At 46.6% G+C, this 14,347-nt stretch overlaps 1 protein-coding gene and 1 long non-coding RNA gene across 2 annotated transcripts in view; one reads left to right on the plus strand and one right to left on the minus strand.

Annotated features, from left to right (window-relative positions):
* The window catches only part of RYR3 (ryanodine receptor 3), a 499,145-nt gene extending 485,049 nt beyond the window's left edge, over positions 1–14,096 (plus strand). The window contains exons 94-103 of the mRNA XM_031453356.2: positions 3,031–3,073; positions 3,552–3,679; positions 4,228–4,288; positions 4,610–4,756; positions 7,639–7,773; positions 8,948–9,104; positions 10,133–10,197; positions 10,556–10,656; positions 12,508–12,559; positions 13,491–14,096. Of these exons, the coding sequence (XP_031309216.1) occupies positions 3,031–3,073; positions 3,552–3,679; positions 4,228–4,288; positions 4,610–4,756; positions 7,639–7,773; positions 8,948–9,104; positions 10,133–10,197; positions 10,556–10,656; positions 12,508–12,559; positions 13,491–13,586 (985 nt within the window). The 3' untranslated portion in view covers positions 13,587–14,096. The remainder of the gene's footprint in view (positions 1–3,030; positions 3,074–3,551; positions 3,680–4,227; positions 4,289–4,609; positions 4,757–7,638; positions 7,774–8,947; positions 9,105–10,132; positions 10,198–10,555; positions 10,657–12,507; positions 12,560–13,490) is intronic.
* On the minus strand, positions 2,203–7,642 carry LOC116153477 (uncharacterized). The gene is made up of 2 exons (XR_010380897.1): positions 6,030–7,642; positions 2,203–4,791 (listed from the first exon to the last, which is right to left on the minus strand). It is a non-coding gene; the product is annotated as an uncharacterized LOC116153477 (long non-coding RNA).
* Positions 14,097–14,347: the final 251 nt, after the last annotated feature.

Raw genomic sequence — 14,347 nt, forward strand, 5'->3', positions numbered from 1 at the left:
ACGGAGTCAGCTCTGTGACGGCGCTGTTCATGATCTGGGGCGAGGGAATCGAGTTCTCAAAGCCTGTTTTCCTTTTCATTAATAGAGGAATGAGAATACCGCCTCCTACAGTGCTGGGAGGATTCGTGAATGGATGTCACATGCCTGGTGCACATTGGCACACGGCTGTTAGTCATTCCCTTCCCGTTTAAAAAATGGCCATCACAGTTAGCGAAGGTGACGCTCTAATGCCAGCGTAATCCCAGTAGGAAGAACGAGAGCTGCAGTGTAAAGTGATGGAAGAAAAGTAAAGACATAGGGCTGAATGTGTAAACAAAGCTGACTGCGCCAATAAAGTATCCACATCTAGAAACAAAACCGTTGACCCCTGGGGAGGAAAATGCTACTTACGCAAAGATGTTTAGGCAGATTGAGAGGCAGCTTGACAAAGGCACAGCTGAGTGTTTTGAGTTCTGTTTGTTTGGGTTTTTTGGGTTTTTTTTTAAATAGTCCTTAGAAAGGGAAGCCTCTTCTCTTAGGCAAAAAAAAAAAAAAAAGTGTGAGCATGCAAATCAAAGCCCTATTTCTGCCTGCAGTTCGCTGCCAATCTCCCCACTTAAATAAGAAAAAGTACTAAGACTTATTTCTGACTTTTTGTCATTATAGTGCAGAAATTTTGAATATTAAATAATTCCATTCTTTGGCAAGCTTTCTGCAATTATCAGTAATGCTTGCGTCTGTGGCACCGAAGTCCCAGTAAAAAGGCAGTTCAGTTTCTAGAAATTTATCCTAAGGAGATAATGGGACAAATGCACTGAACTGTCCCAGCAAGGATAATTGCTGGTATTTATTCGAAGTGGCTTAAATGATCGTGAATAGGGAAATGTACAAGTAAGTAGAACAGCTGTTTTAAAGCATTTAGATACTATATTCAATAGCTTGTAATAACCTATAATGAAAAAGAATATACGTACGTGTAACTGAGTCGCTGTGCTGTGCACCAGGAGCTAACACGACATTGCGACTAGACTTCAATAGCAAAATTGAGATCCGTAAGCCTTCAGTTCTTCACAGGAATGGCCTCATCGTGCAGGTAGTGCCTTGTAACTTCTTTCAGTTAACTATGTATCTTGGAGAACTTTTAAAATTTTATTTTGCTATTGTTAAATACACATATAGAAGAAATAGAAAATGTATATGTGTATTTTAATGTATAAAGTGAACTACAAAGGTTAAAAACCGGAGCATCACTGGAAACTCTGAAGTCCAGATGTCAGCGGCCCTGGTCCTATCCTCCCAGACCCCAGCTAACTGCTCTCCTGACTTCAGTGGAATCCATTCTTTTGCTTTAGTGTGTAGGGTTACCACTTAGGTGTGTGTCCCTAGATGCTTGGTTTCATCTTTACTGGTTTTGAAATGTATGTAAATGGAGTTACACAGCGTGCATTGCGCTGTCATTTGAATCCTTTGCTCCATACCACATTCAGTTCTCGTCTGTGTTGAAGTGTGTGACCATAGCCTGGTCATTTTCAGAACTGTAGCATTTTCCATCTATATTGTCGTATATTTATCCATTTTCCTGGCAGTGTGTATTTCATGTTTCCAGCTTCTGGCTGTTCCAAACAGCGCTGTAAGGGATGTTTTTATGCCTGGTGCACAAGTCAAAGTGTTTCTTTAGGGCAGAGACCAGGTAGAGTAGAATTTGCTGAACAGTAAGATACACAGAGTTTGTCCTGATTTATATGAAGCCAGCCCCCGGTGAGTTCCTGCTTCTCAGCCTCCTTGTCGGCACTTGCCCTCAGATAACGTGGCTCGTCTGGTAGGTGTGTAATGGCATCTCATTGTGCATTTCACTGATTTCTAAAGAGGCTGAGCATCTTATATGACTTTTCCTGACCATTCATCTATAGATGTGTCAGTTATCAATACATTTCCCTTCTGAAAATTCTTTGCCTACCGCACCTTTTAAGGAATATTACCAAGTAAAATTATGTTTTCTACCTTGAATGAGCTTCCATACCTAGTCAGGGGACAGGAATACTCAGACCAGAGTAAGATCCCACCTGTGAAAGGGTCACGACCAGAGCCTCCAGCCAGTGGCCCTTCAGCATCGCTTGTGGGATTTTCCACTTATGACAAAATGTGGCCAAGGCTGAGTTGTACGTTACAGACCATGTGTATAAAAGGTTTAAGAGAAAGGAGATACCAATGTGGACAGAGGGAGACTGGCATGTTTTTGTTTGTTTATTTTAGGTTCTAAATATAATACAATACATGAAAAAAATCAAATAGCTGAAAAATGGACAAAGAAAGTCAAAGTAATTTTTTCCCGTTCCCCAGAGATGAAACCTAGGAGCAGTTTACTCTATAAAGCCAGCATTTGCTTTTAGGTGGCATTTGGATGTTTAAGACAGAGACCGCTTTAATTATCCAGAAAATTGCTTTGTTGTCTTGTTTAAAGATTGCTGCTCTGCTGGCACTGGCTCAGGGTTCTTCTTCTGAGAGGTCCGGGAACAGAGGGAGGCCCTCCTTCCTCATCACCAACTTGATGGGCCTTATGGACTAGGGGGCTGTCGTGTTTCAGAGCTGACAGAGCTACTGTGATCCCCTGGCTGGAAGCGTCATAGTTAGGGACCCTGTCCACACCTCCCACTGCTGTGTCCTCAGCACCTGCCCCATGCCTGCCGTAAAGAGGGTACTCAGCGAGTCCAGGTTGAATGTATGCGTCTCCTACAGGCTTTGGTTTCTAGTTAGACTGAGATCAAGACACATATACCTGCTTCTGTCCAGTCTGTCACCACAATTCCTGGCTCTTCACCGTATCTTTGAAGCCGAAAATGCAGAGTTGCTTTCCAGGTGTTTCAGGAGGCAACACAAAGTACTGAAACCAGAAATCAGACCTGCGGTGACTCTGAACTTCAGTCAGGTCTTGAATTTTTCAGTGAGCAGGACAAAACCCTAAAAGATCACAGGTCCAGACTCTCAAACCCAGCGTTTCTTGATGTGCTTGCCTTCATGCTAAGAATCTCCCTTTTACATTTTCTTTTTCAGATCTTTTCCTAATAACTACTGGGACAAGTTTGTCAAGAGAAAGGTATGCCTTGTCAGTGGGGGTGAATTCCATGACCTCGAAAGAAGTGTAGTTTTTTTTTAAGTTCTCCATAGACAAACATGAATAAATTCAATGCTGCTTTTATGTTGATAAGAAGAAAAAGTCACAGAAGGAGTTTTACATGGACGTATGTAGGTTTAGGGTTCGTTCCACACTCGTCTGTCTTAAACAGTTAACACAACCACTGTTTCCTGGTTCTTTCTAGAAAGAACCTCCTAGGTTCTTTCTCCCCTCCTAAAAGATGGCTTGAAAAACAGATTTTGCTTAATTGACTTTATCACTTCTGTTTGATCTGGGGGTTATTTTTTTCTCTTTATTTTCCTGTTGCATTTTGAATCATGTCTTTATCGACCCCTGGGAAGAGCCCAGAGTATAACACAACTCTTAAGACACTGGGGCTGGAGGAAACATTGGCAGTGACGCGTGGCCTGAGCTCACCCAGTCGCCCTTTCTGCTTTAGGTGATCAACAAATACGGAGACCTCTACGGAGCGGAACGCATTGCAGAACTGCTGGGTTTGGACAAAAATGCCCTTGACTTTAGCCCAGTGGAAGAGACCAAAGCAGAGGCGGCCTCCCTGGTGTCATGGTACGAGCTTAGGTGTTAAATCCCGAAGTCTGGCTCACACAGACCCTCTGTCTTTCCAGTCCTCCACCGGGTGCTAGGGAGGGAAACTCACAATCGTGTCTTTGTCCTTTCCGGCTCTGGTCTGGCCTAAGTGTTTCTTCTGGGTTCTCATATATGGGGAGGAGGGCACTGCTTTTAAAAATCTAAAGACCTACCAGCCTTCATGCGTGATAGGGCTGAAAGAGAAAGACTGAAATTTCAGGGAGGGAAGGCATAGCTCAGTGGTAGAGCGTGTGGTCAGCATGCACAAGGTCCTGGGTTCAATCCCCAGTATCGCCATTAAAACAAACAAACAAACGAATAAACCTAAATACCCCACACAAAAAAAACCCAAAGTTTTAAAAATATTTAAAACTTCAGGATGTGTGATTCAACCCTTCTCATGGTGAACACATACAACTTGATCAAGCTCAAACCTGAGAGGAGGAAAACTTTAATTTTTTCCCCTTATTAAACACTTAACTAAATCTTGACATTTATAAGTTTTGTAATTATTTGTTCCCTTTTAGGCTGAGTTCCATCGACATGAAGTACCATATCTGGAAGCTGGGAGTTGTTTTTACCGACAACGTAAGTATGGCATCTGGAAAAGCACAATCCTCTGCCCCAAGTCCAGGTATGTCATTAGATGCCGCAAATAAACAAGCTATGGAGGGGGCCCAGGAAGACTCATGGAGTCCTTGGTACAGACGCAGGGGGAGCAAGACTGTCTCGTGCAATAGTGTAAGACACGTGGGGTTTCACTGGCAGGTCTGGGGCCGGCTCACAGCTCCTCGGCACCTAAACACCCTCTATCCTCACTCTGCCCCCAAAGATGAGAACAGTTGGTTTAATGAGCACATCACGAGGCATGAATGCCTGAAAAGCTGCTACATTTCTTCCATCCCCCAGTCCTTCCTCTACCTCGCCTGGTACACGACCATGTCAGTCCTGGGCCACTACAACAACTTCTTCTTCGCTGCTCATCTGCTGGACATCGCCATGGGCTTCAAGACTCTGAGGACGATCCTGTCGTCCGTCACTCACAACGGCAAACAGGTATTGGGTTTAAACTGGTGTAGAATGGGGCGGACCTAGAAATGGATTGGAAAAAACGGGTAGTACACTAGTGCATGACAGGAAGGTACGTTTCATGGTGTATAATACACCTTTTTTGGTCCAACACTTGAGTGAATAGTGACTGGTTTTGCAAAATTGCAGTCATTCCTCAAGAGGCGTAAGATACTGATTCAGAAACCCTTAACATTTAGATCAACATATGTAGTTAGAAAACTGCCCAGGTACTTCTGATACGAGCTTCCAGTTAAGAACCAATGACACATGTATACATGTATACAGCTATGCGTGTATATAGGTAGACAGGTGTGTGTGTGTGTCTCTCTGTATATATAGTGCTATATCCATATGGCCATCGCTATATCCAGTCTCATCAGTATAGAGTGTCCTCTACAGTACTGTCAGGGTCAATCCCTTGATTAAACTCCCCCAATGGCTCCTCCTGCCAACAGATTCAAATCCTTAGCATTTTAGTCCTTATTAAGTGCAATTCCATGAATGAGACGTGTTCCCTTACATCTCTAAATCTCTAGGAGAAGGGAACAAAGGAGGAAGTTAAAATGTGCTCAGTTTGGTATAGCCGTTATGGGCAACAGCATGGTGGCACCTCAGAAAATTAAATATAGAATGGCCATCTGAGCCAGCAATTCCATCTCTGAGTATATATCCAGTGACTTCATCTTGAAGTCAGTATCTCAGAGACACCTGTGTTCCCACGGTCTCAGCAGCATCATGCACAGTAGCCGAGAAGTGTAAACCACCCGTGTCCATGGTGGAAGAGTGGACAAGGCAGACCTGTTACGAACACGCAGTGACATGTGAAGGAAGGCAGTTCTGCCATTCGCAACAATGTGGCTGAATCTGCAGAACATTATGCTTGGTGAAATATCCAGACACAGGAAGACAAATACTGTTTGGTATCACTTATATGTAGAATCATAAAAAAGGTTAACTCCTAGAACCGGAGTTGCCAGGGGCTGGGGGCAGGTGGGGCAAATGGGGAGTATTGGTCAAAAAGTACCAACTTTCAGTTATTACATAAGTAAGTTCTGGGGAGCTATAAAGCATGGTGATTATAGTTTAATACACCGTACTGTACACTTGAAATTTGTGAAAAGAGGAGATCTTAAGTGTCCCCCACACACACGGTAACTAATTATCTTGATTGTGGTGATCATTTTATAACATCATAAATTAAATCATCGTATTGTACACCTTAAAAAATCAAAATAACCAGAAAAAAAGTCAAGTTAACCTTTAATTGTTCTAAAATGAAAGGGTGCTTGATCATCAGGTATTAGGGTGGCTTGTTTCTCTAGGCTTCTGGTAGCAGCAATAGTCAGTGTTTCCTGGCTGACACTAAAAAGAGTGGAGGAAAGCCAGAGAGAGCAATTTGGTGCTACATACAAAAAGCTAAAGTTTGGGAGTCAGAACAGAACCTGTGATAAAGATGTTTGCTTGAAGTGTGGTAGCTGCTTCCTTATAGATTCCTGGGGAAAAGGGCATTATTTATTATTTCTACATGTGTGTCTTGGGAAGTTTTATCCATTACAGTGGCTTTTCCCAAAGGGTGATTTATGGAATGCCAGTTCTACAATATGTTCTTTTAAATTTATTTTCTTCCCCTTTACTCAGATGTTGAAACTTTGCATTTTGATTTGGCTTAATGGCATTATCATAAAATGAAATGTTTGATGAACCTTAAATGAAAAGTTTAAACCATGAATCTCTTTCATGGGCTTGCTGACTAAACTCTGGCAAGATAGTTTTTTTTAAAATGTGCCAGATACTGTAGTCAGCTCACAACTGCCCTGCAACGTAGATGTTACAAGCACCTGACAGATAAGAGAACTGAGAGCACACAGCTGCTGAGTGGCAGAACTTAGGTTCAAGCCCATTTCTTCCTTGGTGCAAAGCCGAACGTCTTTGTCTTTTTCTAAACCAGCTGCTTTCTGCAAGGTCTGCTGTCCGAGGTTCAGGTTACTAAATTCAACATTCAAGAAGCAAGCCCTTGAATCTCTCTCTTCGGTACTTATCTGGCACACTCTGTTGTATGTAACCACTTGAGGACGTAGATTTTAGCTTGTTGATCTTCACAGCTCCAGCCCAACACCTGGTCCCTCGGGGAGGCGAGATGGGCAGGTCCCATGTTGTCCTCAGTTATGGTTACGCCTAAAGCTGAGAAATAAACCCAAAAGCCCTATGACCCCGGCAAAGGTCTGAGGCAGGTGTCTTGGTTATGAAGAATGTCACTTTGCTCAACTATCATTATTCCTAAAGTAACTTCAAAGCTGTGATAATTGTCCAGTTCGTGGTTAGTTACGAACCAGTGTGATACAGGGATATAGGTGAGTCCAAAGAACCTGTCGTTTCTTTAGAAGCAGCCTTGGAGTAAAAGCTGCATCGTGAAGCCTCAGGTCACTGCTCTCTCTGTAAAAGAACAAAGTGACCGTCCTCCTAGCACCGGCACTGTCCTCACCCTTTAATCCCTGTGTGGTAAACACACGTCCCCAGCACGGCACCCCGGTGTTAGTCTGCTCAGGGCGCGGTAACAGAATCCCCAAGACCTCCCTCCTTGGCTGCCTCATGCCGCTTTGTCACTGCACCACCCCTCGGTGCACATGGCTGCCTGGTACCTTTCCTTCTGTGTTCTAATCTCTTACAGTAAGAACACCAGTCCCATTGGAGCAGAGCCCTACCGGCCTCATTTTAATGTAATCACCCCTTTCAGGGCCCTCTCTCCAAATGCAGTCACATTCTGGGTGTTGGGGGCCAGGGCTTCCCCTCTCCTGTTTTCTCGGAGTCTCTCACGACTTTCAGGATGGAGAAGACCCACCTCCTCTTCCCCTCTCTCCCACCCCCAGCTGGTCCTGACTGTCGGGCTGCTGGCCGTGGTGGTCTATCTCTACACGGTGGTGGCATTCAACTTCTTCCGCAAGTTCTACAACAAAAGCGAGGATGACGAGGAGCCCGATATGAAGTGTGACGACATGATGACGGTGAGACCCCGTGGGGCGCCTGGCCCCCGGCCCGGCTGGGAGAGAAGGGCCCTTGAGCAGAACAGGGATGAGAGCAGGAAGTGATGTCTCGGCTGAGAGGGAGGCGGGCGCTGGGAGGAAGAAAGATGGACTAGGTTTCATAAGCACTCGTCTGGGCACTGGTGGAAAGAGGGGCATACTGCGGGGGTCATCCTCCATCCGCATCGGTGTTGGGGACAATGTGAATTACCTGCGTCCACCTCCCCCGGAAGTCAAGCTTTGGTTCTTTGCCTCTGAGAGCTGGGAGCAAGGCCCCATGAGTCTGGTACTCAGTTTCTTTCAGCAAACCAGTGGGGGTTCATTCAGAACAGCCATGTCATCTGAAAAATGTCACAGCAGCAAGATGGGGTCAGGGTCCTGTCAGGGGACAGAAGGTCTAGCTGAGCCAGTGTACCGCTGCAGTAGCATCTCTCTGTATTTCCAACAACCAGATTTCAGGAAAAGAAAGTGTGTTCCAGGGATAGGTGACAGTAAACTGTCCGCGCCTGCGATCATTTCTCTAGAAAATGGAGATACTTTTTGGCTAAAAACTCTGTATGCTTTCTCGGGGCGAGCCCCCCCGAGACAGCAACCCTACAGTGTCCAGAGCAGCCGTGCAGCCAGCGCCGTCCCTGGCTTTGGACTTAGGAGCCGCAAGCCTGCCCCTGCTCACACTCCTCCCTACCACAGCAGTGGGGGAGCACATCCCACTCTGTGATCAGGACCCAGTGTCCACGCAGGCGCACACCTGCATCTCGGGGGAGACGCTGCAGAACGCCCTGCCCTCCCAGGTGCGCGGAGAATGTGGAAGTGGCTGGGTGAGGTCTTTCCTTCATACGTGGCACATGCCATCCTCATCAGGGGATAAGGGTCTTTTAACTTCTTTACGCCTTTGGTGAATTCTCATGTGTTTGTTTGTTTGTCAGATAGTTCAAAACTTGTTTTTAAAAGTGAGTTACAAATAATCTTTTAGAGACTACCTGTAACAGCCTTTCCATCTTTGTAGACACCAAACTGACCAGAGGGTGCAGGGGACAGTTCGCAGCCTCAGGGCTGTCGTACTTCGATCTAGCTACATGCGTGATCTGACCATCTCCACAAAAACAAACAGAACGCTGCGGCTCACACCTGAATCACCACGATTTTTCTTCCCTAGTGTTACCTGTTCCACATGTACGTGGGAGTGAGAGCTGGAGGTGGCATCGGCGATGAAATTGAAGACCCTGCCGGGGACCCCTACGAAATGTACCGCATCGTCTTTGACATTACCTTCTTCTTCTTCGTCATCGTCATCCTGCTGGCCATCATCCAAGGTATGGTAGCCAGTTCTCTTGTATGCACAGGGCTCAGCTTCTCTTGTTCTTTCTGCATCTGTGACTTAACTTTTATATAAGGAGCCTTGTGCATTCACTTACTTGTTAATTCAAGGACATTTCTTGAGCATCTACTGCACATAAAGCCAAAGCTACACCCAAGCACTGACACAGGAAACTGGCGCATCCTTACAGAGGACCCTGGCTCCTTCACTGGCCCCTCTGAAGTGATCCCTTCCTTCTGTGGCTCGTCTTGCCCCACAGCCTCTTGAGTCCTGCCCTCCTCATTTTCCTCCCAGGCAGTGGGGTGGGGGAGGAGCACAAAGAGGAGCTCTGAGTGTGTGACTTGTTTTCCCCTTCTTTGTGGGGAGGGGTGCTGGTATCTTTAGTCAACAGTTGGGAATTAGAGAAAGATGGTGATGAAATGAGTTTGAGTCCTGAGGTACCTGAGAGACATGCGGGTGCAGAGGGCTGATCAGCAGTTACCTGTCACAGGTCTTTCGTGCAAGAGACAAGTCAGGAACAGAATAGGGTAGAACTGTTAAATATAACCACACACAAAACACGTATTAATGACTACAAAAATCAAATAAAAGAAATGGGATCCATCAGTGGTGGCGGTGAAAGATGTGGGTGTTGAGATTTCCCAGAAAGTAAAGGAAAGAAACTGCAGAGGAACCCTGCCTGCACGCCCGAGGGGCTCGGAGCGGGGACGAGCCCATCGGTTTGGGAACGGCCACGCAGACAGGGCAGGAGGGACGGGGGGAGTGACGAGCCAGCATCAGACACTGCAGGGGGGCAGTCTGAGGGACAATGAGAAATGGCTGGCCAGGATGCAGTGTTTGAAAACAAGTTTGTTTTTTTTTTTTCCTGATTGTGCTTTAATTGAAAAGTTCAGCTTTATAATTCATTTTTTTTACAAGACAAAGTGGCCCCTGCTATTCCCTCTATCGTTCCTCATTCCTCTCCCTGAACTACTAAACAGATCATTTAAAGCGCTTTGCCTGTCTCTGTACTGAAAATTCCAGGTCTTATTATCGATGCTTTTGGAGAGCTGAGAGACCAGCAGGAACAAGTGCGGGAGGATATGGAGGTAATGTTCTCCTGCGGCCAACTCTGTATCTCACAGCAAATGGATTTTTAAAATAGCTTCTATTAATTAGGGCCAGCCCTAGGCAGAGTTACCAGCAAAGCTTGTTTTCCATGCCTGTCCTCGTCTCTATGCCCAGCTACCAGCTCTGGGCATCTTTTCTGCTCCACCTGCTGCTTCCACCGTGTCCTGGGCATGGGTGGGAGCTAGAAGCTAGCAATATGTGAAACGGTGCAGTAGGTGACTAACTGCCTAAAACGTCAAAGAGAGAAATCTTTTTCAGTGTCTCTCCATCACCCTTTTTCCACCTGCCTGTAATGTCACGCCTACTCATGCCTTTACTGCCTCTTCTTTTTCTTAGACAAAATGTTTCATCTGCGGGATTGGCAATGACTACTTCGACACAACCCCTCATGGTTTTGAAACACACACCTTACAAGAGCACAACTTAGCCAACTACTTGTGAGTATCCTTGGTCAGCAGAGGTGATGGGGCGGTGGGGAGAGCGGCAGCCTGAAAACAGAGTTATGTCATAGCCTTCACTCTCTGATGCCTGTTCCTCCTCTGTCTCTGCCTCTACTTCCCAATTAGGAAGAACTTGCAGGGATTGCCATGATCCTGTATCTTTGCCCATATTTTTAAAATTTTTTTTTGTATTTTTGGGGGGTGAGGTAATTAGGTTTATTTACTGGGGGTTGACCCCAGGACCTCGTGCATGCTAAGCGTGTGCTCTACCGCTGAGCCATCCCCTCCCTCGCAGCCTCCCCCCCATTTTGATAGATTGGTGCTGCTTCAAGTTAATGTCAGCCCTCCCATAACCATATAATATTTTTTATAATCCTAAGCAAGAAAAAAGGTTGTGGCCCCACTTTTCCATCCTGCTTCTTCCCTCCCTTCCAGCAAGACTGGAAAAGGGTGTACGCTCACAGTGCCCGATGTGCCCTTCTCACTCTCCTTTGAACCCCCTCCAGTCCGGCCTGCCTGCCTGTCAGGGCGACCAGGGCCCTGCAGGTTGCTGAGCCCAGGGCCACTTCTGAGGCCTCCCAGGTCCGTCCCCTCCTGGTAACACCCGAGCGCCACGCGAGCGGGGTTTTCTCTGGCTGTGCCTGTTTTCACGCTGCTCTTTCCCAGCCCCTGAGGCCTGGCAGCCAGTAGGTCAATCATCAATTTTTCACTCAAGAACAAGTTACTCAAGTTACTCGCTAAGAGGGTCTGCATCTTCATGGAGGAGACGGGGTGGGTGTCCTTCTGTAAAAGGTGAGGCCGCAGCCAAGGTCAGGCCCAGTGAAGAGAGAAGAGTGAAAGGGGGTGTTACAGGGTCTGGGTTGGGACCCCCTTCCAGCAGCAAGCTCAAGGGGAGAGAAACCGTCCTGTCCACGTTTGAAACTCCCCCCTAAAAGTGGTGCTATCAGCTTGCTAGGAAGGGAATAGTGTCCTCCAGGACAAGATATTGGCCATGCCTCCTTTCTTAGTCTGATAAAGGAAGAGGGAGGAAGGAAACTAATATATTTACTGCCTCTGCTGCGGGCCATGACCTAAACCTATATGCCTATGAATAGCCTGCGAGAACTGAAAATCTGGGGCTCAGACTCTTCCCACCCTCAGGAAAATGCTATTTCTGCTTTGTCTTCCTTCCACCAGCCTCACCATCCTTCTCCTGAAGGGCACGGGGTTGGTTCCTTCGGAGGCTGTCTCTGAGTTCACGTGATGTGAGCTGAGACACCAGACCCAGCCTCCTGGGATGCCTGTGTGTTCCAGACAGACTCGGGCCTTAGACGCGTCCCCGTTAGAGCAAGTGAAACTGCGCAGGCCTTTCTCAGTTGTCTGTGATAAAAACACACCATACTTCTGGAAGAATCAGGGCAACTCAGTAAGATGAAATGCTTCCTCCTTTTCCATGGCCGACCTTTCAGACAGACACATCAGTCTACATTCTGATAAGCTGGCCTCCTGAAAATTCTACGGTAAGAGTTTTTGGTTACCAGTTTGTTGTTTAGGATCATTTAAAACAATAAAATGGTAGCCAAAATCCTTCCTCACAAGTGATCTTAGCTCCAGGTTTGACACCAGTAAAAAGGACCTGTTCTCGCAGAAAGGCTCATTTTAAGATCAATGTATATATTATTGCAAAGTGATGGGGTCTGTCATGCCACACGGCCCCAGGCCTGAAAGGCTCCGTGGTCAGCAGTCAACAGCGGGTCCGATCCGCTCTCCAGTTCACTTGACTGGGTACATGAAGTGAGTGTGGTCTCCTAAGCAGAGTACCTCACATTGTCTTTTTCTCAGTTGTTACACCTTTTTTCCTTGTTCTAGGTTCTTCCTGATGTATCTGATTAATAAAGACGAAACAGAGCATACGGGTCAGGTGAGAAATACCTTGAAATAAGACTCATACCTCTGCGGTAGAGCTTCCCTCTGCTAAGTCTGGACTCAGCAGAGCACAGGCCCAGGTGGTAGCCAGGTGACGCCACTAGTCTCATCTGTGCGGTTTTCCGCCGCTTCCTGCATTGTTCCACCGTCTCTTTGTGACCTAAGGAGCCAAAATTCTAAGGCAACTTCAGCCTATCCCAGAAGGCCCCCCTGGTTATCCAACAGCCCCTGACATTTTCTAAACCCTCTGGGTTGCTGCTTCAGAGCAGCATAGCTGGAGGTGGGGAGAACACGACCAAGAGGAAGACAATGCGAAGCCGAGGGGGTGGCTCTCGCGAAGAGCAGCGGCGTCAGAGGAGAACGGGCGGGAGGCGGCAGGAGCGTGATGACGGCCCCAGGTGTGGGTGACGCCGGGGACACGGAGGTGGGGGTGTGACAGTGTGAGTGAGAGTGTGTGTCAAAGGGAGTCTGTGACTGAGTATGGAAGAGCAACATAAGGATCGAGAACAGGGGAGGAAAAAGGGAGGTGACCAAGAACGCAGACATCGCTGGATCTGTAGGAACACTTCACGGCTCAGGCGCCTGAAAGAGGAGGTGGGTCCAGGTCCGGCCTGGGCTCTCCAGGCTTCTAAGTGGATCTGCTGCTTCTACCAGAAGACATGGCCTCAGCCTATTTAAGTATCTTTAAGTGGCGATCATTGAGTTGGTTTCACTGTGGGTGGGTGGGTTGGTTGGTTTTGGGGTCGGGGTGCCAGGAGAGAGGAAAAGTGAGTTTTTGCCCCCAAAAGAGCCTGGGAATAGAGCAAGAAAGAACGTGTCCGTCAGGCCTCATGTAAACCCATGTCAGTATTCCTAAAGGAAGACATAAACTGGGGTTTACCTTCCTATGGTTTAAAAAGACGCCCACTTTGTTCCCATTATTTCAGGAATCTTACGTCTGGAAGATGTACCAGGAAAGGTGCTGGGATTTCTTCCCGGCTGGCGACTGCTTCCGGAAACAGTACGAAGATCAGCTTGGATAAACGCGCATGAGAGAAGCCTCCGCCGTTCTGGACGGCCAACTCCTAGTGAAATAAAAGCCTTCTCTTACAGTCCTGCAACATCTTTGAACAGGGACGTTTCCTAAATGCCCCCCCCCCCCCCGACAAGAAAGTGTGTGTGTTACAAAGCTGAAGTTTGGGAATTGACTTGGCTTTTTGTGCCTAACGGACGTCCATGGTGGGAGATAACCTGTGGTTGTCAAAAACGTTAAAGTGACAAAGCACCAAGGGTGCTCTCGTTGAATGCCTTCCGGTTTGAATGAGTTTGCTGGGATGGCATCACTGAGGGCAGGGCTGGAGGGTCTGACGTCTTGAATGTCACATGACAGTCTCCCACTAGTGACTCAGGTGGTCTGAGCTACAAAAAAAAAATCATTTTAACTGCAGTCTCATTTCTCCCATGGTACTTGCTCGTGAATGTATCCAGAATCAGCTTGAAAAGCTTTAAGCAGTTAAAGTAGAAAAAAAAAAAAAAAGAAAAGCCACCACTTTGTCGACACTGAAATATCGATTAAGTGCCTTAAAACCTCTTTAGAGGTAGCTATGCAAGTTTTTATGTTTATGTTCGAGATGGACAGTTCCATTAATTAGTTGTGTTGATCTTCTGTCTTACTTTATGAAACGGCACTTGAAGGTTATTCATATACTTTTTTTTTTCCAGTAACAGCTTGTCAACTGCTGTTATTAGAAGAAAAATACTGTACTGAACCATCCAGGAAAATCTCAATCTTACGCCGAATTGA

This window comes from Camelus dromedarius, chromosome 5, assembly GCF_036321535.1.
Source record: "Camelus dromedarius isolate mCamDro1 chromosome 5, mCamDro1.pat, whole genome shotgun sequence".
In the NCBI taxonomy this organism is placed as follows: Eukaryota; Metazoa; Chordata; class Mammalia; order Artiodactyla; family Camelidae; genus Camelus; species Camelus dromedarius.